We start from the raw sequence: 23065 nt of genomic DNA on the forward strand, positions 1-23065 counted from the left end.
GTCACTCTGAGCCTATGCTTGTGTGTATCCTGCAGGCTGACCTCTGACGAGTACAAACACAGACATTCCATTTGTGTTTTCTATCCACTTGCATTGTATGAAATTTCTACCATGTTTCAAAGTTTTTAAAGAAGTGAGAACAAACCTGTGGTCACCAACATTAACCAGACCACAACCTACCCCAGCCACTTGCACTGTCCCTAAGCAACCCTCCCCGCCGTCCCTGCCACATGCACAGAGCAGCCCCCCGAGGGCCCTCGGGGGCTGCCCGCCCTCCTCCTTTCACAGTCCCTGCGGGGCAGGCTCGGCCTGGCCCGAGGTCCCAGGGCTGCTGTCCTCAACCTCATCCCTGTGTTGGAAACTCTTCTCTCCTGAGCCCCGGCCTGCAGGGGGAGGAGCCCACCCCTCCTCCAGGCTGACCCAGTCACCCTCCCCCACCCTGAGCCTGGCCTACGGGGCAGGGGCTGTACCTTGGCATCCAGCGCGCCCACCTTCACCCCACACCCCACCCTACACACGCAAGCTGGCGTGAACTTTTTTATTTATTTAAAACAAACATCTGTGCACTCCGTACGGGTCTGGCTCCCGGGTGGGCGGGCAGGGGGCCAAGCTGGGTGGGAGAGCAATGGCAGCTGGAGGGGGTGGGGAGGGGGTCCGGCCCCTCACCGGGCCGGTGGGGCCAGCTTCCCCATTTCTGCTACCCGGCCCACTGCCCCGTGGCAGCCCCCTCCCCGGCCCACGACAACGGCTCCCTGTGGGAAACCAGGGTGACGAGGCTCGTCCCGAAGCAGAATGAACAGGCGCCTTGGGTGGGACCTAGCCCCGCCCCCCAGTCCCAGGCTGGCAGCAGCCACCATCCAAACTGGGTGTAAGAGAACCGCCCGTTCAGGAGGGCAGGGGTCGCCAGGAGAAGTCGGGCGGTGCCTGGCAGCCCGGGTCACCCCGTGGCCCTGGGGGTGGTAGGCAGAGCTGGGCAGGGGCGAGGGGCTGGCCAGACCCCAAGGCTTTAAGGCAGAGCAGGGTGAGGGTGTGCGCAGCCCGGGGCCGGGCCAGCCTTTGGCACAATGAGGGGAGGGCGGCGCGATGGCCGAGGAGGGCGGGGCTGGAGGGGCCTGAAGCCCTTGGTCCTGGACCTCCCACTCCAGGGCCTTGGCGGGCGGGCACTGGGGGCACAGGGTGGGACCTCAGCCACCGCCCGACTTCCGTTCCCACAGCGTGACCTTGACCCAGCTCCGGCGGTCAGCAGAGCGTGTCCGTGTTGAAGGAGAGCTGGGCCTGGGGGACAGCGACAGGCCTGGTCGGGCGTCTGGCCCCGCGCCTGCCCCAGGCTGGCCCGCACGCAGGCTCTGCCACCTCTGTCCGCCCTGAGCTTCCTCTCAGTGGTCAGCTCCCCACGTGGCCTGCCTCTGCCAGGCCGGTGGCCGCTGTCCCCAGGCTCTGCTCCCCCCACCTCCGCTCTGTCTCTGAAATGCCCTCCGTTTCCAAGCTGTGCTGGGGTCTGTGTGGGTCTGTCTTCTCTGCCTGTGCCCAGGCCTCCTGTGTCCACTACAGTCCTGAGGACCAGGCGGGTCCCTCTGTTCCCGTGAGCTCAGGACAGCAGGGGCCCCGGGGCCACCCCCCAGCCCCACCCCCACCCCGAGCCTGGGCTCTCTGGCCGGCTTGGCTGCCCTGACTCTAGGACCCTGCTCACCCTCTCCTCCTCGAAGCTGATGAGGCCCTCGTCCTCCGTGTCCAGGTCCTCGGGCTCGTCGGCCACGAGCGCCCGCAGCTCAGTGGTGGGGGGCCGAGGCCGGAAAAGGCTGAGTAGGCGGCCCAGCGGGGACTGCAGCGCCGAGGGGGGCTCTGCCTCCTGCGGCTCCAGGTTGTCGCTCTGCTTCTTGGCGAAGTTCACGAACACCTGGTGGGCAGGGACAAGGGGGTGGGTGGGGGCCCGCCCAGGGGGGCCCGGCGGCCCCGGCCCAGGGCACTCACGTTGTCCAGGGTGGTCTGGCTGACTGAGTAGTCCTCGAGGCCCAGCACGCCCACCACCTGCTCCATCTTGCTGAACACCTGCGCCAGCGAGATGTGCTCCGACTTGAGCTGGTACTGCACCTTTGTGTGGTGCCGCTCCTGGCGGGGCACAGTGGTCAGAGGCCGCTCGGGCAGTGCCGCCCCGCCCCGCCCCTCGCCCCGGGGCCCCGCCCACCTTGAGCACGGCCTCCGGGAAGTTCCTGCTGAAGAACCGCACCACGTCCTTCACGTTCTGGCTGCCCTTGGTCCTCACCGTGATCATGTAGCCGTCCCCGAACCTGCGGGACAGGCCCTTGGCCCCAGCCCGGCCGCCAGGGGAGCCCAGCCTCCGCCTGCCGCGGCCCACAGCCCACCGTCCCTGCCGCCCCCGCTGCTCACCGGTTCTTCAGATGCTGGATGCTGCCCAGACAGCGCAGGCGCCCGTTCACCATGATGGCCAGCCGCGTGCACAGCGCCTCGCACTCCTCCATGCTGAGGGCGAGACGCACAGGCTGGCACGGGAGGTGGGGAGGGCCCGATGTGTGGGGGCGGGGGGGGGCGGGGGCGAGCGGACCTGTGCGAAGTGAGCACCACCGAGCGCCCTGTCTTGATGAGGTCCAAAATGAGGTTCCAGAGGAAGCGCCGAGCCTTAGGGTCCATGCCTGTGGTGGGCTCGTCCTGGGGGTGGTGCCAGGCTCAGCTGCTGGACCCGTTCACCCCAGCTAGCCCCACCAGCTGCTTCCTGCCCGGCCCCCCAGGAAGACAAAGGCGGGGCGCTTGACCCCCATCCCACCCCCGGGCCCCCCACAAAGACAAAGCCGGGGCACTGGACCCCCATCCCACCCCCGGGCTCACCAGGAAGATGAATGCAGGGTACCCGATGAGGGCAATGGCTGTCGACAGCTTCCGCTTGTTGCCTCCGCTGTAGGTACCGGCAGGCTTGTCCGCGTACTTGGTCAGCTCCAGCTTCTCCAGGGCCCACTTCACCACCTGGGAGGGAGAACGACGTCAGGGGCCCTCGCTACACACCAGCCCCCTCTCCCGCCGGGCGACCCTCACCCGGGCCTCATCCTTCCAGGGGATGCCGCGGAGCCGCGTGTACAGCTGCAGGTGCTCCCGGGCCGTGAGCTCATCGAACAGGGCGTCGAACTGTGGGCAGTAGCCCAGGCTCTGCTGCACCTGGAGCAGCTCCTTGAGCACGCTGAGGACACAGCGCCGTCAGCACGGGTCACTGCCGTCGCCCCGCCCACCCAGACACCCGCCCGCCCACACCCGTGCCCCGCACCTGTGCCCGTTGACAAAGGCCTCGCCCCCCGTCGTGCTCTCGTCGCCCGTCAGCATCTTGAAGGTGCTGGTCTTGCCCGCGCCGTTGACGCCCAGAAGGCCAAAGCACTCGCCAGGACGCACGCCCAGGCACAGGCGGTCCACAGCCAGGATGCGCCCGAGCTTCCGCGACTTGTACACCTGTCAGAGGTGAGTGGGCGGCCCACTCAGCGGGGCAGGCGGGCCGCCGCCCGGCCGGACTCCACCTGGGCCCCACCCTACCCCGAGCCCCGCCCCCACCCGCCCAGGGCCCACCTTGGTCAGGTTCTCGATTTTGACCATGTCGTTGTCAGCATCGCCCCGCAGCACTCGCTGCCGCTCGCTGGCCACGTCCACGTCGTCCTCCACGGGCTTTGTCGACACGGGCATGCGCCTGGGAGGACACGAGGGCATGGCCGGGACCCCCGCCATCGCCCAGCGCTTGCCCCACCGCGGCCACGGCGGGAAGGAGGGCGGCGCCCAGCCTGGCCCCACCCCCCCGCCCCGCGAGTCGCCCGGCGCGCCCCACCGCGGCCACGGCGGGAAGGAGGGCGGCGCCCAGCCTGGCCCCACCCCTCCGCCCCGCGAGTCGCCCGGCGCGCCCCCACTCACTGCGGCTGCCGCAGGAAGTTAAACTGGCACATGATGGTGAGGAGGAAGCCCACGAAGCCCTCGACCGCCATGGCCACCAGGCCCCTGGTGACAATGTCCCACTCGAACGGGGACTTCATCTTGTCAAACTGGCCTGTGGGGCAGCTGGTTCAGGGCTGGGCCTGGGGCCTCAGGAGCCCCCATTCGCCCCCAGGCCCGGAAGCCCCTCAGCCTCCCCGCCCAGGGGCGCACGCTGTCGCCCCCTGCCGGCCTCACCGATCTTGGCGTAGTACTCGTTGATGTACTCGTTGTAGGCCATCTCCATGAGTCCGTGGCCCAGGTTGTAGTTGGGGAAGATGAGGAAGCAGCTTTTCAGGTAACTGTTGACAACCTTCAGGTCCTGGAGGGTCACGGGGGTCAGGGCACAGTCTCAGCCCCGCCGCACCGCCATCCCATCACCCCAGCGCCCCTCCATCCCATCACCCCGCCGCCCCGCCCCACCTTGTCATGCTCAAAGAGCTGCAGTAGGAAGGTGGCCACGGTGGCCGTGATGCCGATGAAAAGGTTGATGACGATAAGGAACACATAGGCCGAGCTGGGGACCTCGAACCAGAAGGAGGCCGGGTACATGATGGGGGTGATGGACCACCTGCGGGTGGCAGGCGGGCGGAGGTCACTGGGCGGCCCGAGCCTGCCCTGCGCCCACTCCCCCCGCCCGCCCACTCCCCCTTACCCGTAGAGCAGGAAGAGGGAGAGCACGGCGGGGAAGTTGGTGGGTGACGTGTAGGCCGGCAAGTCAAACACAAACAGGATGATGACACAGCAGGTGGCCGGGACCAGGTAGTTGAGCTGCCAGAGCAGGGGTGGCAGGTGAGGGGCCAGGGAGGGGTGAGGCCCGGGGGCGGGGGTGGGGGCCCGGGGGCAGAACCGGGGGGGGACGGGACAGCCAGGGGTCTGGGGGCACACCATGTCCCACACGTAGTTAGCCAGCCAGTAGATGACAGGGTTACAGCCGCTGACAAACTGCAGGTGCTTGGCCTTGGTGGCCTTCTCAGCCACCAGGAAGACCACGAAGCTGGCCGGCACGAAGGACATGGCCACGATGATGAAGATGGCGATGACCACATCCGTGCCCTGCAGCCTGGGGGCGAGGCGGCCCTCAGCCCTGCGCAGCACGCAGTCCCACAGCGGCGCCCCCGCCCCCGCCCCCGCCCGCCCCCGCACCTACAGGTAGTCCAGGGAGAGGCTAGCGCTCGTCTTGTTCATGGGGTGGTTGGTGACGGTGATGCCTGCGGCACAGGGAGGGCAGCCTCAGGGGCCTGCTCTGCGCCCGGCCTGGCCCACCCCCCGCCCCAGCTCACCCACCATAGGCCGCAGGGCTGCCCTTGCTCTTGGGCAAGTTGGCACGCAGGATGGCATTGTTGAGGCTGTTGAGGTAGGTAGGCATGCTGTGGTAGCCCTTGTTGTTGTAGAAAACCTGCGGGGAGTACACAGAGACCCCGAGAGCCACGTCGGTCCCTGCAGACCTCGGGCGAGGGCCAGAAGGGCCGGGGCCCGGGGCCAAGCGGCGCTCACCTGGGCTGCCCGCCGCACCGCGATCCTCCGCACCATGGCCGGGGCCCGGGCGCCAAACGAGGCTGGGATGGACTTCTGGACGTTGCCGAAGGTGATGGCCCCGTACCTGGGCAGCAAGCCGAGGACCGGTGAGCCAGGCGGGAGATGGGTGTCCGCTCCTCGCCCACGGCCAGCGCGCCCCTCCCGCCTGGCTCACCGGTGCAGCCGGAAGCGGTCGGAGGTAAAGAGCAGGTACTCAGAGACATTGTGGCCGGTGATGTCGGTCAGGATGTCACCCGTGACCACCCGCATCTGGGGCGGGTGCCCGCCCACACTGCCGGGACAGGAGAAGCCGGTGCCCTGCCCAGAGCAGGTGCAGCGGACGGGCTCCCGCACCAGGCGTGGCAGGGAGGGTGCCGACGTCCAGTTCTCTGTGGGCACAGCGGGCAGAGTCAGCCCAGCCCGTGCTGCCCCGAGCCCCAGGCATCCCCACCAGCCGGTACCTGGCGAGGAGGTGGGCAGCAGGGAGGTGTTCCAGGCCTGCGGCGGGTCCTCATCCAGGGACACGGGGGAGTCAGACGGGGCAGGCGAGGGTGGGGGCGGCACAAAGTTGGACAGCGGCAGCCCCTGCGTGAAGGACTCGAGGCACATGCTGTCGAAGAACCGCGTGGCCAGCAGGCGCGACTCACCACTGCTCAGGTTCAGCGTGGGCCCCAGCGAGCCGTTAGCCGGAGACTTGAGCACACACGTGGCGCCCACGCCTGACGGCAGCCGGAAGGTGCTCACCAGCTGCTGGGGTCCGGCGTCGGGGGACAGCCGCAATCTGAGAGAGCACAGAGCCAGTCTGGGTTCGGGGACAGGACCCCCCCTCCCAGCTCTCGCACCGGCCCCCACCCCGCAGGGCAGCCTGTCCCACGGCCTCACCGGTACTCCCGGCGCTCCTCGTTGGCATAGGGGATGAAGTTGCCGCGGGGCTGGGTGTAGTTGTGGTACTGGGAGGGAGACAGGACCAGCGGGGGCAGGTCGCCTGGTGGGGTGCATGGGGAAGCCTGAGCAGGTTTCTATGGCCTGCCAGCATCCCCTAGGCCCAGGTCCCCTCTTCCCAATACCCACAGGGCCCAAGCTTGGGGTCTGGACCCCAAGGAGGCAGGAATCCCAGATGAGCCTAGGAGCATGCCCACCAGCCTCAGGCGCAGCGCCCAGGCCCAGAGCAAGTGCGGGTTCCCCACATGGCTCCCGAGCAGGGCAGACGTCCTGATGCCTGGCCGGGCAGCCATACCGATCTCTGGGACGGAGAGTGCCACCGTCATAGCCACGCAGACAAAGAAGGCAGGTAGCAGGATCTGAGAGGACAGCGCCTTGGAGTTGCGTCGAGCACAGTGGAAGCGCTTCACCAGGAGCCCGTGGAACTGGCGCACCTTCAGCCACCAGCCCTCCAGCTTGCGGCTGCCCTGGCCGACCCGCAAGAGGGTCTCCGCCTCGGCCTCTGCACAGGAGGGGCTGCTGAGCAGGGGGCCCTAACCACCCTCCAGGGACCCTGCGGCCCCACCCAGACGCCGCCCACCTTGCAAGCTGACGTTGTCGGGGTCCTGCAAGTTGTCACAGAGGGGGTGGTAGTCGCCACAGACATCGGTGTAGCCGGCCCCCTCGTCACCACGGGCAGAGCCCACCGAGGACGCAGACTGCAGCGACACCTGTGACTGTGCCAGCTCTGCGCACCGGGCCAGGTTGCCAGCGTGACCCTCCCTCGACAATGAGTCCACGGCCCCAGGCAGCACGTCTTTCCTGGACTCTTTCACGTCTGCAGCGGCAGAGAAGCCACGGAAGGGGATATGGGGCTCAAGGCTGCCTGCCACCTGCAGGCCCGTCCAGGACCCCAGCCTCCACACTCACCTACCCACGGAGGGGCCCAGACCCAGTCTGACCCTGGGGAAATCTGGATCCTTATTCCCACCTAAGACCCTTGGCCCCCACAGACAGAGGAAGAGTGAGGCCCAAGTCCGGACCTGGTGGAGTAGGCTGGTGGGGGCAGGGGCAGAGCTGGTCAGCCGCTCTGGAGCCTCTCACCTGCCTCGCTGTTCTCCAGCGACTGGTCCTCCTCCGATACCTTAAGGAACACCTCCTCCAGTGTCGTGTCCATCAGCCCAAAGCTGCTCAGGTGCAGGGCATCCAGACTGCGCTCCAGGTGCTGTGAAAGAGCTAGGTGAGGCCCACCTCAGGGTGGGAGGGGGGACCGCACAGGGAGGGTTGGGCCCACCTCCCCTCCAGCCCCGCCTCCTCCACTGGCCCCGCCCCGGAGCCCAGCCCCGCCTCCTCCAACAGTCCCACCTCCCCTTCAGCCCCGCCTCCTCCACTGGCCACGCCCCTGATCCCAGCCCCGCCTCCTCCAACAGTCCCACCTCCCCTTCAGCCCCGCCTCCTCCACTGGCCCCACCCCTGATCCCAGCCCCACCTCCTCCAGCAGTCCCACCTCACCCTGCAGCCCCACCTCTGCTGGCCCTGCCCCCGAGCCCTACCCCAGCTCCACCTCCTCTACCAGCCCCACCTCCTCTGCTGAACACACCTCCTGGGCAGCTCCACCTCCTACACTGACCTCTCCCCTGAGCCCCAACCCCTCCACCAGCCCAGCCCCACCCCCACACCTGAAAGAGGCGCTCAAAGGCTCCCTTCTTGGCGGCCTCGCTGGGCAGGATGTAAGAGAGCTCGGTGCTGGTGTCCGAGACCAGCAGGCAGGAGGCCACATGTTTGCGGATGAACTGGGAAACCTGGGGCTCGGAGCAGCTGCTCAGCTGGGCCCGACCTGGGGGGCTGGCTGTCAGCCCTGGCTCTGCGAGGGTAGGGAAGGCTTCACTCAGGGGCTGGCGGAGAGTGTGAGCCAGGCCCAACCAGCACCCTGGGCCCACTGGGGCAATGGTGAGGGCCCAGCCCCTCCACCTCACTGGTCTTGGGAAGGGGTCCGGGGTAGGCAGCCTCAGCACAGACCTTGGGGGTCCCCGGGCTCGGCAGGCCGCTTGACCAGCGTGAGGCGGTAGCCATCCCCGTAAGCACCCTTGAGAAACAGCGGAGAGCCACAGCACTTGAGCTTCCCGTGGGAGATGATGGCAATGCGATCCCCAAGCAGGTCGGCCTCGTCCATGTGGTGGGTGGACAGGAGGATGGTGCGGCCTGCGGGAGGTCAGGATTGGGGTCGGGGCGGGCGGCCGGGCAGGGCTGGGCAGGGGGCTGCTCACACCCACCCCGCGCCCCGCCCACCTGGCTTGTACTTCAGGATGAGGTCCCAGATGGCGCGGCGTGCGTAGGGGTCCACGCCGGCCGTGGGCTCATCCAGGATGATGGCACGGGAGCCGCCCACAAAGGCGATGGCCACGGAGAGCTTGCGTTTCATGCCGCCGGACAGCGTCTGCACCAGCGAGTGCCGCTTGTTGGAGAGCTCCAGGTCCTCGATCATCCTGAGAGCAGGACAGGAGGGTCGGACCAGCCCTCGGGAGCCGGTGCCTCTGCCCGCAGCCTCGCCTCCCACCCGAGCCCCACCCACTTGTCCATCTCCTTGCGGATCTCCCCCTGGGCCATGCTCTTGAGCCTCGAGTAGAACCAGAGGTGCTCCTCCACCGTGAGCCGGTCGAAGAGCACGTTGTGCTGGGGACACATGCCCAGGTTCTTGCGGATCTCGTCCATCTCCGTGCGAATGTCGTGCCCGTAGATGGTGGCCGAACCCGATGTCGGTGGGAACAGGCCGGTGAGGATAGACCTGGGCGGGGAGGCGGGGTCATGGCCCCCACCTCCTGCAGGGAGCCCTCCCTGCCGCCCGCTCCGTCAGGAACTCCGGGCCGACCCCCACACACTCACATGGTAGTGGTCTTGCCAGCCCCGTTGTGGCCCAGGAAGGACACCACCTGGTTCTCGTAGAGGTTTAGGCTCAGCCTGTTCAAGGCCAGCTTCTTGTCGTTCTTGTAGACCTTGGTGAGCTTGTCCACGCAGACCACCAGCGGCAGGTGGGTGGGCTCCTCCTCCATGCCCCGCGTCTCCTCTGCACCAGGGCCGAGGGTCAGTGCCAGGGCTGCCTCCGGCCGCTGAAGCTCAGCCACTGCCCGTCCCCGCCCTGGTGCCCGCTCACCCAAGCGCCGGCTCTCCATGGCACAGGCCTGGTCCTCCTCCATGACGCTGAGGCGCGGCGCGCGAGCCCACGGCCAGCTCCACTCCCACGCTTCCGTCCGCCCGCTGCCCAGCCAGTAGGACTTCTGCAGTGGGAAGTACCAGGGCCGGGGCAGCCCGTACATGCCTATGGGGTAGAGGGGAGGCTGACCCAGGGTCTGGGGTCACTGTCAACCCCAGGCCATGGGTCCCCCTAGAGACAGCCTCCTCCTCCCCTCCCCCACCCCTCCCAAGGGCTGGCACCTGGGTGCACGGCCTCGATGTACCACGTGAGCACACCGTAGACGACTGCGTCTGCCATCAGCATGGTGACAGCCAAGAGCAGGTTGAAGTCGTCCCCTTCCACGGGCGACTGGCTGAACGTGTGCCACTGGATACCCACGCCCGCCACCTCGTACAGGGCGAAGTACTTGGAGCCCAGGCCGAAGGCTGTCGTGGACATCAGGGACTGAGGAGACGGCGGTGTCAGTGGGGGAGAGGAGGCTGGACACCCCCACCCCGGCCCACCCCCACGACCCTCACCGCGATGCACTTCTCGAAGGCGGTGATCTTGTCGTGGGCCACCTCCTCGCGGATCGCCACGTACATGTAGGGCACGTAGCTCAGGAAGTAGATGATGCCGCCACAGGCCGAGGCCAGCTTGGCCTTGGAGTACAGCACGGACACCAGGAAACTGGGGGCACGCAGGGCCACGGCTGTCAGCCACACCTGAACGCGCGGAGCCACCCTCGACGCCCACCCTGCAGCCCGCTGCCAGCCACACAGCGCTCACCAGAACATGATGGTGGCCACGGCGTAGACGGCCAGGAAGAGCCAGATGATGACCACGTGGCTGTGCATGAGGACCTGGCCGTACTTGAGGATGGCGGTCAGCGCCGTCACTGAGATGGAGAGCTGCACAAAGCCCGTGATGAACCAGGCCACCCAGTGCACGGCATTGTTCAGGCCCATGGTCTTCATCACCTGTGGGCAGGCGGGCAGGCATGAGACCTTGGGACAGGGGCACCAGGAAGGAACACCCTGCCCCTGCCTTGCCAGCCCAGGTCCGGGGAGGGAGGGCTGCCCACAGCTACCCCCCTCACCTGTAGTCCTCCCCCTTCTCTAACCTCTATCTTTTTTTTTTTTTTTTTTTTTTTTTTTGTGCGGTACGCGGGCCTCTCACTGTTGTGGCCTCTCCCGTTGCGGAGCACAGGCTCCGGACACGCAGGCCCAGCGGCCATGGCTCACGGGCCCAGCCGCTCCGCGGCATGTGGGATCTTCCTGGACCGGGGCACGAACCCGCGTCCCCTGCATCGGCAGGCGGACTCTCAACCACTGCGCCACCAGGGAAGCCCTAACCTCTATCTTTATCGCCCCCGTTCCCCACCTCCATCCCTCCCCTCTTCTCCCCTCCCCCATCTCCCCCTCCATCCCTCCCCTCTTCTCCCCTCCCCCATCTCCCCCTCCATCTTCCCCTCTTCTCCCCTCCCCCATCTCCCCCCTCCATCCCTCCCCTCTTCTCCCTCTCCTTCATCTCTTCCGCTCCAACCCCGCACCTCCTTCAGCCGATGCTCCTTCTCTGCCACAATGTGCTGGATAGTCATGGCCACGGAGTAGACCCAGGAAATCACCATGCAGAGCGGCATCATGTGCTCGATGACAAACAGAAAGCTGGGGAGGGGGAGGGGAGGGGCGTGAAGGTGGGGCTCCACGCCAGCCCCGGGCACCCAGCACTCGGTCCACACTCACTCGTCCCGTGTGTAGCAGGGGTAGGGGAACATCTGCACGTAGTTGCCTGGCTCCACCACGTCGTGGCCCACGAAGGTGTCAATGATGGCGCGCTCCATCATGTCTGCGGTGGGGGGCAGCGGTCAGCGGAGGCCGTGCCCTGCCCCCCGTGGCCCCAGGGCCGGCCCTCACCCTGGATCCAGACGAAGCCATACAGGAAGTAGAAGCGGCCGCCGGTGTTGGGCCCCGGCCGCCAGTAGGCCCTGCGGATCTCGTTGGTTTTCTCAGTGAAGCTGGAGTTCTGGCGGATCTTGTAGTGCACGTGGGGTGGCAGGGAGCCATCCTTGCGGGTCTGGAAGATCACGCCTGGGACGGGACGAGGGGCGGGGCCGAGGAAGGGGATGGGTGAGGGGCAGGGCCGAGGACCGGGCGTCAAGGGGTGTGGGGCGGGGAGGGACTAGGGGAGGGGGGAGGCAGAGAAGCAGGGGCCGGGACCTGCCCAGGGGACTGGCTCACTGGCAAACACGGTGACGTTGTCCTGGTAAGCCTGGTTGAGGGTGTAGTTGACGATGCTCTCCTCGTCGGGAAAACCCTTGAAGATGTCCACACTCACCTGCGGGGAGGGAAGGGGCATCCTCAGAGCCGACCCCAGGCACCAGCAGACCGCGGGGCTCGCCCACCCACCTTGGACATGAACTGGATCCAGCCGCAGGCCGCATTGTCGATGGTGTCCAGCTGCTGCAGGAGGACCGAGCCATTGGGCAGGGAGAAGTTGTCCTGGCGCAGGGCAGGCGGCAGCTCCTCTGGCGACAGGCTCAGTGCCTCCGGGTGCAGCCGCAGCTCTGCCACATACTGGGGGGTGAGGGAGGCCAGCTCAGAGGGTGGCCTGAGGACAGAGTGGGCTCCGTGCCACCCCCACCCCAGCCCAGCACCCCCAGCACCTGCTGCAGCCAGCGCAGGTGTTGCTGCAGCCGGCCCTGCTCCAGGTAGCTGCGGATCTCAGCTGAGATGTTGAGCCAGACCTGGGCGTAGTGAGTCACGTTGCCTATAAGGGCGAAGGTCTCGTTGGCCTGCAGAGGGTGAGGGCAGAGCATGGGGCTCATTCAAGGACCCCGGCCAGCAAGGGGATTCTCACTCCTTGCCTCCCCCCATGGCTGGGGGCCAGCCACTGGCCAGTCCCCACCAAGCACTAATCTTGGTCTGGCCAGATTCTACCTGAAGCTCCAAGCCCTCCCCCTCCAGGCCTCTCTTCAGCGCCTCCGCTGAAAGCCCCTCTGCCCAGCTACCAGAGAAGCACGGCCTCCGGTCCCCCCCCGACAAATACCTTCCCTGCTCCTTTGGGGGACCGCTCCACGCATCTCTTGGGCAGCCCTGATACTTGGTCCTCGTCCTCCCCCGTGGTCATCCTAGGGACCCCCTCCACAGCCTCTCCCTTTCCTGGACCATTTCCAGCCCTGGTTTCTACTTTTTCCAGACAGGAGCTCTACCCTGGGATGGCCACCGACACTGTGCCCTCAGCTGGCCCCAAACCACCCAGCTGCCCCGCCCAAATCTCACCCACTGGATGCTGCTCTGGACGGTTTCTGCAAGCGGCCCCTCCTCTATCCTCACCAGCACTGCCCGGCCCTGGCCATGTCCAGCCAGGCCAGGACCCTGCACCACACCAGCCATCCAGTGCCTCCCCAAGGCAGCCTCCAAAATGTCCTGCCTACAGGTCCCCTCACCCACAGAGCCTAGCCGGAGCTGGAGAGCCAGGGCCGCACCCCTCCCGTGCCCATTCTACGAACCACACCACCTGCCCCCTTCTGCTCAGGGGACCCCGGCCTGCAGAACCCTCTGCTCAGCTCCTCCAGTTCCTGTTCCAGACGACACACGCAGACCAAGTGCATCACACGGCGGACATGCGCACCTTGAGGATGACGCGATCTGCCTCGGAGCCCGCTGGCGCGTACAGGACCTTGGGGTTGCTGGTCATGAGGTGCACGAGGAGGCCCAGGTTCCGCTGCTCCTTGCTCGTGAAGCCCAGGGAGCTCATGTTGCCCCTCCGCAGCGCCTCGGGCTCGATGGTGCTGGGGCGGGTGGCGGGTGAGACCTCAGGGTGGAGTGGGGCGTTGGCAGGGAGGGGCGTGGGGCGGGGCTTCAGGGTGGAGCGGGGCGTTGGCAGGGAGGGGCGTGGGGCGGGGCTTCAGAGCAGGTCCGAGTGTCAACTGACGGAGGTGGAGTGGGGGCAGTGGACCGAGCCCAGGGAGGGGGCGTCAGGAGCAGGCCTGGGGTCGGGCCCCGCCCCCACCTGTCTTCCCCCCACCCTCACCTTCTCCTGCCACCCACCTACCGGTTGTTGCCACACAGGATGGGCTGCAGGCCCGCCCAGAGCTGCACAAAGGCTGAGCACTGGCCCTGCAGCACGTCCGAGGAGGAGGCCGGGGCTGCAGCGGACGGGGCACCCTCCTCGGACGTGGTGTTGGAGCCCACGCCTGCCCCAGCCCCGGTGCCGTTGGCCGCCCCGCCAGGGCCGTTGGCTGGGGGCCCAGGAGGCCGGCCCGTGCAGGCACCCTGAGGCAGCAGCAGGGCCAGGGCCGAGAGGACATCCACATCCTGCAGAACCTTTTGGGCGTCCAACAGGTCTTCCAGCAGCGCCTGCAGCCGCCGGGGAGGGGCTGGCTGCGGCTGCGGGGCGGAGCCGTTGGGGGCATCCAGGCCCAGCTGAGGGGAAACGGGGCAAGTGGGGAAACACAGGCCCAGAGAAGGGAACAGCGTCTGGGGGCTGATCTGCAGATGGGTGATGAGGTCAGGGTAGACTAAGGAGGACACCCTCCGGGGACACGAGGTGGGAGGAGGGGAGCAGGCTGGGGGGCAGGGGGCGCAAGGCACAGCATTTACAGGGCCGCAGGCGCACCCGTGCACAGCCTCAGGCCCAGGAGTGCCGTGACGCCGTGGAGCCCTGGCAGCAGACCTGTGGGCCAGCTGGCGGGCAGGGCCTCACCTGCTGGGCAATCTTGGCCACATCCAGTTGGTTCCGGAGCTCAGCGGCCAGCCCAGAAAAGCGCTGGGCACGCACTGCAGCCTGACCCCTGCAGATGGCGTCCCGGTAGCCCTGCAGCGCTGTCTCCTGACCCGGGGGCACCGTGAGGATCCGGCCCAACTCCCTGGAGCCTGGCGTGCAGGTGAGCTGCTCCAGGAGGGCAGGGGTCAACAACAGCTCCTGGGGCAGGGTGCGGGGGAACAGCTGAAAAGGAGCCCCAACCAAGAGGAAACCAAGGGCCTGGCCCAAGATGGGGACCCTGCCCCACCCACTGTGCCAGGTCTGAGACCACCCAGGTTCTGCAACAATAGGTTGGGGGGGCGGGCGGGTAGGGACGGAGACACATCACCATCCCCTCCCCATGCCAACCACAAACTCCTGGGGACTCTCCCTCACCCCTAAGGGGCCCCTATCTTACCCACCCAAGCAGAGACACCCACCCAGAAGCAGGCAACGTGTCTCCCATCCCACTAAAAGTCCCCCTCACCTCCATCCGGAATAGGGGATTGCTGCCCCGGTGGCTCCAGGGCTCCGGATCCCTGGGGATGCCTGACCCCGCATCCAGGGCAGGTGAAGAACCAAAAAGCAGGCGATACACCTAGAGCGCGCGGGGGTCACGGCTCAGGCTGGGGGCGCAGGCTGGCGGCCCTGCATTTCCCACCCGAGACCAGGGGAGGGCAGAGCGGAGAGGCCAGGGCCGGGAGCGTCCCCGGAAGCAGACGCCTCACCTCAGGCAGGTCCACCTGGGCGGCCAGGAGAGCCTGGGCCGTGCCATCAGGCAGCGACAGGTTCTGCGTCAGGAAACGCCAGAGCTCCCGTGGGTCCCTGACCGCCGAGTCCAGAGAGAAGGAGGACACTGGACAGGTAGAAGGATGGGGCTGAAGGCCAGCCCTGCCTGGGGCCGACGTGCCCCGGACAGCCTCAGAGCTGAGCTCCCGGCATCACAGCTCGGTCACAGTGGCGGGCGGCGCGCCAGGCCCCAAGCACGTGCACCCTGAGAACTCAGAGCCAGCGTGTAGGTAGCAGGGCCCGAGGCACACGCAAGCCCAGGGCAGGAAGCGAATGAGCTGGGCCTCAAACCCAGCTGACACTAGAGCTCGGGGCTTGGCCGCCTGCAGCAGACGCACTGCCCCACCCACCCAGGGCGCACCTGCAGGTCGGTCAAGGTGGCTCTCCCAGGTGTCCAGGCCAGATCTGAGGGCCTCCAGGTGCTGGCGCAGCGCCTCGAGCTCCGAGCCCAGGCTGGGCCTCGCGGGGTCAAACAGGTTGCCCTCCTCCACCACGCGGTTGAGACGCTCCAACAGCTGCGTGACCCTGCACCACCACCACTGGATGTCATCCGCAGGTCGCCTAGGCCTGGGATGGGGGGCAGCCGAGGTCCGAGGGGGCACTCACGTGGAGTTGGCGTACTGAAGGAAGCCAAACTCGTCCCGCTGGCCATCCGGGCACAGCGACTGCATGACGGGCAGGATGCCGGCAGAGGTGAGGGGGGCTGCCGTGTAGAAGGCTGGGGGGCGGGCAGGTGAGAGGGCCCAGGGCGGGGCCGGGGGGAGAGAGGGACAATCAAGAAGGGGGAGGGAGACAGGCCGAGAAAAGAGATTTAGAGAAAGTCAGGAAGGAAAAGCAGCTTCAGGCAGCAGACAAGAAACAGAGGACCAAGAGTTCTAGTGCAAATGACCCAGCAGGTCAGAGGTCAAAGGGCATCTCACCATCCCTTCCCGACAACTCCCGGAGCGCCCCCCTTCCCTCGGCCAGTCAAGGCCAAAATGCTCTGACGCCTTTCCCGAGGATTCAGATGCGGCACTGCCCACAGGGCCCAGGGGAGCACGGGGGCCCCTCCTGGGCAGCGACCTCTGACCTCTCTGGCCAGCTGGTTAGCAGAGTGAATGCAGGAGCCCACAAGGGTCTGAGTGGAGAGTGGCCAGGCACCCCAGCCCAGCAAGGCGGGGCCAGGCAACCCCACAGACAGAGGGTTGACCCCGAGGAGCTTGACCTGGGAGCCACTGTGGTCCAGGGGCCTCCACCCTTGACCTCCCCCCACCCCCACCCACCGAGAGCCAGCCGCTCCTGACAGCGGGCAGGGGGCCCTGCAGGACCCAGCTGGCCAGGAGGGGCTGTTAATGCAAGCGAGCGGGCGGGGGAGGGCTCAAGCCGCACCAGGAGGCCCCGCAGGGCTCCCGTGGCTGCCGCCCGGGCCAGCCAGGAGGCGGCGGCCGCGCACTTACAGACTGCATGCAGGCCCGGGAGGAGGACAGAGACCGTGCGGGGGAGGGGCAGAACAGAACAGAGGAGAACAGTGAGAAACGGGCGCCTCGGTCACCTCGCAGCCGCGTGGCCAGCCACGTCCTCCGGCCCGTGCCAGGGCCCGCGCCGGGGGACGGGCACTCAGACTGCACCCGGACGTGCGTGTGTGCTGCAGTGAGGGCCTGCCCTCCCCGCCCACCCGGCTGTGCCTGGGCCCCTCCCCTCCCCCCAGGCCCCTCACCTTCCTTCACAGAGATGGTCGGCTTCTTCTGCCGAAGCCCCAGCAGGATGAAGAAGAGGACGAGAGGGATGAAAATCTCGAAGGCCAGGACCCACTGGGAAGGGCAGGCTGAGTGAGCCGCTGTGCGGGGCAGCCCGGCCCCCCACGCCACCTGCCCAGCGCTGGGCAGGACAAAGCCAAACCCTCCTCTCCCTACCAGCCACACGCCACCCTCCCCGCAGGGCCAGCCCAGCCCAGCCCGGACCCTCCATGCTCCCCCAGGGGCCACAGAAGGTCACGCCAGGCCCCCCCAGGGCCACAGAGATCACGGCCCCTTCTTTCCAGGACCTCTTTGAAGAGTGAGAGGGTCAGCGTCATCCGGCTCAAGCAAATCAGGTCTCCCACCCCCAGCCCAGATTCTGCTTGTCACACTGAAGGCCAGCAGAGACAAATCAGCCAGCTTGTGGTCCACTCTGACCCTTGTGTCTGCCCAGCTCATCTTCTCTCCCATCCGCAGGGGCACCTGGGCAAGATCTCGGAGGCAGTCTCTGGACTGGCCTGCAGCTCCCACACTCCCCCAGGGTCAGCCCTCCTTCCCGCCACTGTGGCGCCGTCACACCCCCACACAAGGGCCTAGGCGGGGAGGCCTGGCTGTAGCCCAGGGCCCTGAGCCTCCCGGAGGACCTGCTCAGGGGTCTGACAGCCCCCAGTCCCTGAGGCACAGGTCCCTCCTTCTGCCCCGGCCCCTCTCCGTCACCCCAGGTGACTCAGGCGGGCGCGGTGGCCCTGCCTGCCTGGGGCATCAGCTCAGGGCTCCCAGGGCAGCTCCTGCCACTCCAGGCTGGGTACCAAGGTGAGCCCTGCTGGGACCTGCTCGGAGTGGCAAAGAAGTACCAGGGGCCCAGGGGCCCAGACTTCTCTCTGTCTCACCTGGAAAACGGAAGGACTTTGCCATTCTTACCTCCACCTCTCCTGGCTCGGGCAGGGAGGAGTGCAAGGGGGAGGAGGACCTCGGGCCGGCTGCTCTTTGGGGGACCACCCCCAACCCTTCCCAGAGGCACCAGGGTTGCTTCACCCTCACCCCCCACCCCAAACAGACTTCAGAGCCCCCAGTGAGTGGCGCTCCCTCTGGCCCAGGGCCCGAGCCCGGTGCCCCGGGGCAGGGGCAGCTGCTGCCCTGTTTACTGGGCTTTGACAATAGAGCTCTGTGGTCTGGAACACCCCGCTGTGTGTCTGCGCCCCACGCCCGCGCCAGCCCGCGCCAGCCTCCACCCCCACCCGGAGCCAGGATCCAGCCCAGGGCCAGCCAAGGAGGCATCGTGGACTGGGAGGCGCCTGCCACACGCACGCAGCGCGAGGGTGGCTGTGTGCAAGCGGCATGCGGGAGGCCAGGGTCACGGCCGCGGGGCCAGCCCCAGCCGCACCCGCCCTGCCACCAGGCACCTCCACCAGTAACTGCAGCAACAGGCCTCGCTGCCTCCTCATTGCTATAGCAACGGCCGCGCACGTGCTGCTGGGAGGAGGGAGGCCTGCTTGGCGGGCGGGCGGCCAGAAGGGCATCTGGTTACGGCAGGCAGTACAGGTTCAGCCCCACCTGGGCGCCCCACCCAGCGGCCTGCAAGGTGGTCAAACCCCTGTTCCTGGAGACCAGCCTGCCACCCCATGCTGTCCCACTCCGGGCCCCCTCCTCCTGCGTCAAGGGGAGAATAGGTGAGGCCTGAGGATGGAGGTGCTGCCCCCCACTCCAGGGACTTGGTGACATTGACCTGGTCCCCCCACCAGGAGTAGCCTATGGCCCCAGAGTAGAACGAGGTCCAGCTAAGAGGGCACAGGCCACACTGACAGATGGAGAAACCGAGGCACAGAGCTTGGGAAGAGGGAGCAAGCAGGGCACAGAGATCCTTGGTTTCTACTCCCCAGACCAAGCTTTCCACAGGACACACGCCCCCCTCAGCGAGGCACACAGCACGCAGGGTACGACCTCTGCCAGCCGAGCCCAGGGGTCCGAGTGTGAAGCCCAAGACCCTCCCAGGAAAGTGGGGGACTGTGCCCGACATCTAGCCAGCCCCAGCCCATGGCGTGGGCCCGGCAAGGCCTCAGCCACCCTGGAGGAGGAATTTCTGGTTTGCTGTGGCCACAGACCGAGAACCTCCAGATGCCTAACCGTGCCCTGGAGTGCCGCGGGGCAGGGGCAAGGAAGGTTCTGGGGGAGGTCCAACCTGGCACGCGGGAGCTACTCCTGGGTGTAGGTCAGTGGGCACCTCCCACCTGCTTGTCAGGTACCCAACGAGCCACTGCTCCCTTCCCCGAGCCTCGGGGTCCCCAGTGGATGCTGGGGCCGTCATTGGAGCCTCTGCTCCCAGCCCCTGGGGGTCCCTCCTGCCAAGAACTCTGGGGCTGACACTACTGCATGCCCATGTCCCAATCCCCCTTCATCCCCGGATCCTGCCCTGCTGTCACCAGTGACCCAAAACCTGAGGTGGAGGAAGGTGCGCCAGAGGCTGCCCGAGGCTGCAGGCCTGATCATGGAGCCCAGTGCCAGCCAGCCCCGGGCGCCCCGGGCAGGGAGTGTACACAGCCCTGGCTCCCTGCCAGGGCCAGGTGCCCAGGGGAATCCTGCCAGGCCCCGGCGACGATGGCCACCCTGCCCAGCTGCAGGCCAGGGTTTCCCACTGTGCACTTCAAAACCCCTCTCAAGGAGGAACCCAGGCAGGAGCTGGTCAGCCCAAGGGGTCCCGGGGCCAGGGGGAACAGGAGCCTCCCAGACCCCAGACGGGCAAGAGGATGCCTCCGCCTCAGGCTCCATCTCCAGACCCTGACCTGCTCTGGGCCCCATCCTGGAAAATCCCCAGGGCCCAGTCAGGAACCCGAGCTGCCCAGGCCTCTCTGGTGTGTGTGGCTGCTGCCGGTTGGGCAGGCCAGCAGGAGATGCCCCTGTCCTTCCCAGGGCCCGAGCAGTGACGGTCGGCATGATGACATCCATGATGATCCCACCCCAGCACCGCCCCTCACCGGGGCTTCTGCCCCTGACAGCTGCTGTGCCCTGCAACCTCAGGCACAGGGCAGAGAGCTGGGGTGGTCACAGCTCCAAACAGCACGACCCAGTCCCCAGAGGAGATTGGGTGGGGGAGATCAGAGAGTGGATCAGCTTCAGGGAGGATGGCCCCAAAGGACAAAAGGATGCAGGGACTCAGGCTGCCTGAGGCTGGCACAGCAAGGACACTGCCGGTGGTGAGAAAGCAGGAGCAAGGGCCAGTGGATGTGGGCGGGGGAGGGGGGAGGAGAGGTGCCTGCCCAAGGACAGAGAGCTGCTGCACGGAGGGGAGGGGCAGGGTCCCTGCAGGGGCGCCAGGGGGCTGGGCCCAGGGACCACAGAGCCTCTGAGCTGGACCCATACACCCAGCCAGCCCTCTGCCCCGGGAAGCAGAGCCTCTCAAGACCCCAGGGTCCCAGGGCCACCTCCCACCCCCGAAGCTGGCCCCGGAGAGTGCGTTGTGGGGGACGCCCGCTCGGTGACTCATCCGAGCACCACGAATGTCAGCGGACGCGGGCGGCGGGCCGGGCACTGCCGACCCCCCTCCCCGGAGGCCGGAGCGCGGGCAGGGGCGGGGGGGGGGGTGGTCTCCGGCCCTCCGCCCCGCCTGCCCGGGGTCCGCGCGTGCCCGGCCGGGCCGCCGCACGTGCTCGCGGGGAGCGCGCCGCTGGCCCCGGTGCGCGCAGCCTCCCGCTCCCGCAGGCCCGCGGCGCGCGGGGTCGCTCACCGGGCTCCGGCGCTTCAGCGTCACGTTCTTCCAGAGCAGCAGCTGCAGCTGGTGCAGGAAGCCCATGGCGGGGCCGCGCTCCGGCCGCCTCCGCGCCGCGGCCCGCTCCTCTGCGCGCCCCGCCGCCCGCCGCCCGCCGCGCCGCTCGGCATCGCCCGCGCGGGGCGGCGTCTCGGGCGTCCGGGACCGGTTCGGCGCTGGCTCCGCCCCGGCGGCCGCGGCGACAGCCGCTCGTGCCCGCCCCCCGCCTGCGCCGCCCCCGCTTAAAGGGGCCGCCCGGTGCCCGCCGCTCGGGCCCCCCCGCCCGCCCCCGTCCGGGCCGTTCCTGGAGCTCTGACCCGCCAGGAATGGCTTTCTGGTCGCCCCCCACCTCGCTAGGCGTTGAAGTGACGCGCCCAAGAGCCCACATCTAAACCAAGACCCCCGACTCACTCCCTTCCAGGGCACTCTTCTCCCAGGGGCGCCAGGCCTGTGAGCAGCGCCCCACCCCCTTGAAACCCTCCTCTCACAGAGGCACCCCAAGGTCGTCACTGGCCCTGGCCGAGGGCGCCCTGAGGGGATGCTGGGAGCGGTCGTCCCCCACCAGGTCCCCACCTCCGCCTTGCCCTCCCCGCAGAAGGGCTGATGGCAGGAATTTCATCTGGACCTGAGAGACAGGTCCCAGTGCCCAGGGCACTTGGGGCCTGGAGGGAGGCAGCCGCCCACACCTGGGGAGGGGAGCTCCGCCTTGCATGCAGATCCCACCTGTGCACAGGGCGGGCCCTGCTCTCACCTGCTTCAAGGCTCAGCTTTCCTGCCCCACTGGGTGCAGCCCCGACCTGTACCCCTTACGAGGGGGTGGGGCTGGTGAGAGGGGCTGCAGGTGGGCTGCCCCACCCCTGTAAGAGTTTCCTGCGTTCCTTGTGAATGAGCCGCTTGGTGACCAAGTAGCAGGACTGGCCTGGCTGGGCTCGGCCCGGGCTGCAGCTCCCTGGGCCCAGCGAGGAAGGGAAGGGACCCAGAGAGAGAACTGCTCCCTGCAGGCGGGGTAGGCCGGAGTTCGGGGAGACTGAGGCTGCTCCCTCTGTGAATGGCTCATTTTTCTCCCTATATGCGAGGGTGAGTCTGGCCTCTGCACAGGGAGTCTGGGGTCCAGTGAATTCCGCAGAGGTGGTTTGGTGCCTGCCGGAGCCAAGCGGCGGGACAGCCGGAGGCCGGGTCTGAGCCGGGTGGGGCGGTCCATTCCCAGGGAGGCCAGCAGAGGTCAGGCCGGCCCCTGCGGGGAACAGAGGCCTGGCGGTGGGTTCTGATGGCTCCTCCCAGCCTCAGTTTCCCAACTTGTGAAAGGGACGGGCAAACCGAGTGGTGTCCAGCGTCTGGGCTGCACAAAGAAGACGCATCCTAAACTGAGTGGCAGATCTGGGGGCCGCACCTCCCCACCCCGTCCCAGCTCCTTCCTCACCGGGCGAGGAGAAGCAGTCCCGGGAAGAGGGGCAGAGCACAATCCCCAACCGCTCCACCCAGCAGCCTGAGGACACTTCCTTCTCCTCGGCCAGTACCGGGGCTAGGGCAGGGCCGGAAGTCACCGGTGGGCCTTTCCCACAAGCCACGCCAAGGGTGCGGGCAGCTTCCTGCCTCCACCTGCTGCCCACCCCACCTGGGGCCGGGGCGAACGCGCTCCTGGGGCCCTGTCGGTACCACCCGGAGGCTCACCATCGGCCTCCCCTCCCCCCACACAGCCTGCCACGAGGGCTCCCTCGGCTGCAGCAGTAACCCTGGTGCCTCCTCGATGCCCGTGCTGCCGCCAGCCACCAGTCAGAGGGAACCCCCCCGTCAAAAACCAGACCTCGTCACACCTCGGACACCCTGCAGCCCGAGAATGAAATCCCAAGGCCTTCGAGATGGGGCACCTTCCCCCGCCCCAGCCGCATTTCTGTCCTTGGCCTCTGCTCTCCGCCCCCAGGCCTTTGGGGAGTCAGGGAAGGCTCTCTGCTGCGGTGCCTTTCAGTGCGGCTGAAGCAAGCTGGGAGGACAGAGGTCTGGGATGGAGAGGGCGGGATCCAGCCAGGACAAAGGCCTGTGTGGCCAGGGTGGCAGCGGGAAGCAGACTCGACGCGTGCCATGCCATCCGTGTCCTTTGTTTCTTTATTGATTGGTGTCCCCTCCCCCGAGGGGACTGACTGCAGGCTGCCAAAAGCCCAAGAAGCTGGTTGGCTGTCTCGGGTCCGGGCCACACAGGTCTGTACGCGGGGCTCCAGCCTGCACGTCCCGGACGAGGGGACCGTGGCTACAGGTTTTGCCCCCACAGACCTCAGGAGGACAGCCTTGACCGGCCCAAGGTATGATCAAGGTGGGGAGGGAGGGCCTCCGTAGCCTCTCATCTCTGATGGGCCCCAGCGACGTGCACCCCCATTGCTCCCTCCCTGCTCACACCTCTGCCCCCAAATAGTGGCTCCAGTGCCCACCCGCCTCCGCCTCCGGGCAGCCTGCCAAGGCTACTCCCGCTTCCTGGCCTCCATCCCCAGACCCCAAGTCAGCCTGTGG

At 67.6% G+C, this 23065-nt stretch overlaps 1 protein-coding gene across 2 annotated transcripts; it reads right to left on the reverse strand.

The window, feature by feature from the left end:
- Positions 1-530: 530 nt before the first annotated feature.
- ABCA2 (ATP binding cassette subfamily A member 2) lies at positions 531-20727 on the reverse strand. Of its 2 annotated transcripts, XM_079926459.1 has the most exons (48): positions 20543-20623; positions 16803-16896; positions 15713-15824; positions 15468-15631; positions 15046-15173; positions 14805-14915; positions 14279-14497; positions 13628-13998; positions 13205-13364; positions 12237-12365; positions 11980-12147; positions 11812-11908; positions 11488-11661; positions 11317-11419; positions 11124-11238; positions 10361-10551; positions 10111-10261; positions 9832-10036; positions 9551-9715; positions 9283-9463; positions 8972-9184; positions 8689-8885; positions 8419-8601; positions 8079-8263; positions 7504-7624; positions 7001-7237; positions 6716-6922; positions 6361-6463; positions 5940-6259; positions 5654-5867; positions 5458-5563; positions 5248-5359; positions 5111-5171; positions 4849-5023; positions 4616-4731; positions 4384-4531; positions 4159-4282; positions 3904-4036; positions 3568-3685; positions 3275-3453; positions 3049-3190; positions 2845-2979; positions 2564-2667; positions 2389-2481; positions 2186-2288; positions 1972-2109; positions 1691-1897; positions 531-1275 (listed from the first exon to the last, which is right to left on the reverse strand). In XM_079926459.1, exons 1-48 carry the CDS (start codon positions 20606-20608, stop codon positions 1240-1242), a joined length of 7314 nt encoding a protein of 2437 aa, XP_079782585.1. In that variant the 5' UTR covers positions 20609-20623; the 3' UTR covers positions 531-1239. The 2 variants fall into 2 exon arrangements, with proteins under 2 accessions (XP_079782585.1, XP_079782586.1); XM_079926460.1 differs by having other exon boundaries at positions 5654-6259; positions 20543-20727.
- Between the last annotated feature and the right edge of the window lie 2338 nt (positions 20728-23065).

Source organism: Stenella coeruleoalba (assembly GCF_951394435.1).
Source record: "Stenella coeruleoalba genome assembly, chromosome: 7".
In the NCBI taxonomy this organism is placed as follows: domain Eukaryota; kingdom Metazoa; phylum Chordata; class Mammalia; order Artiodactyla; family Delphinidae; genus Stenella; species Stenella coeruleoalba.

Excerpts from the sequence above, each read along its gene's own strand:
- ABCA2 (XM_079926460.1), bottom strand. The coding sequence starts at position 20,608 with ATGGGCTTCCTGCACCAGCTGCAGCTGCTGCTCTGGAAGAACGTGACG. Across the intron at positions 10,552-11,123 it reads AGGAGCATCGGCTGAAGGAG|GTGATGAAGACCATGGGCCT; the intron begins GTGCGGGGTTGG and ends GCCTGCCCACAG. Across the intron at positions 6,464-6,715 it reads ACTCTCCGTCCCAGAGATCG|GCGACCTGCCCCCGCTGGTC; the intron begins GTATGGCTGCCC and ends GCACCCCACCAG.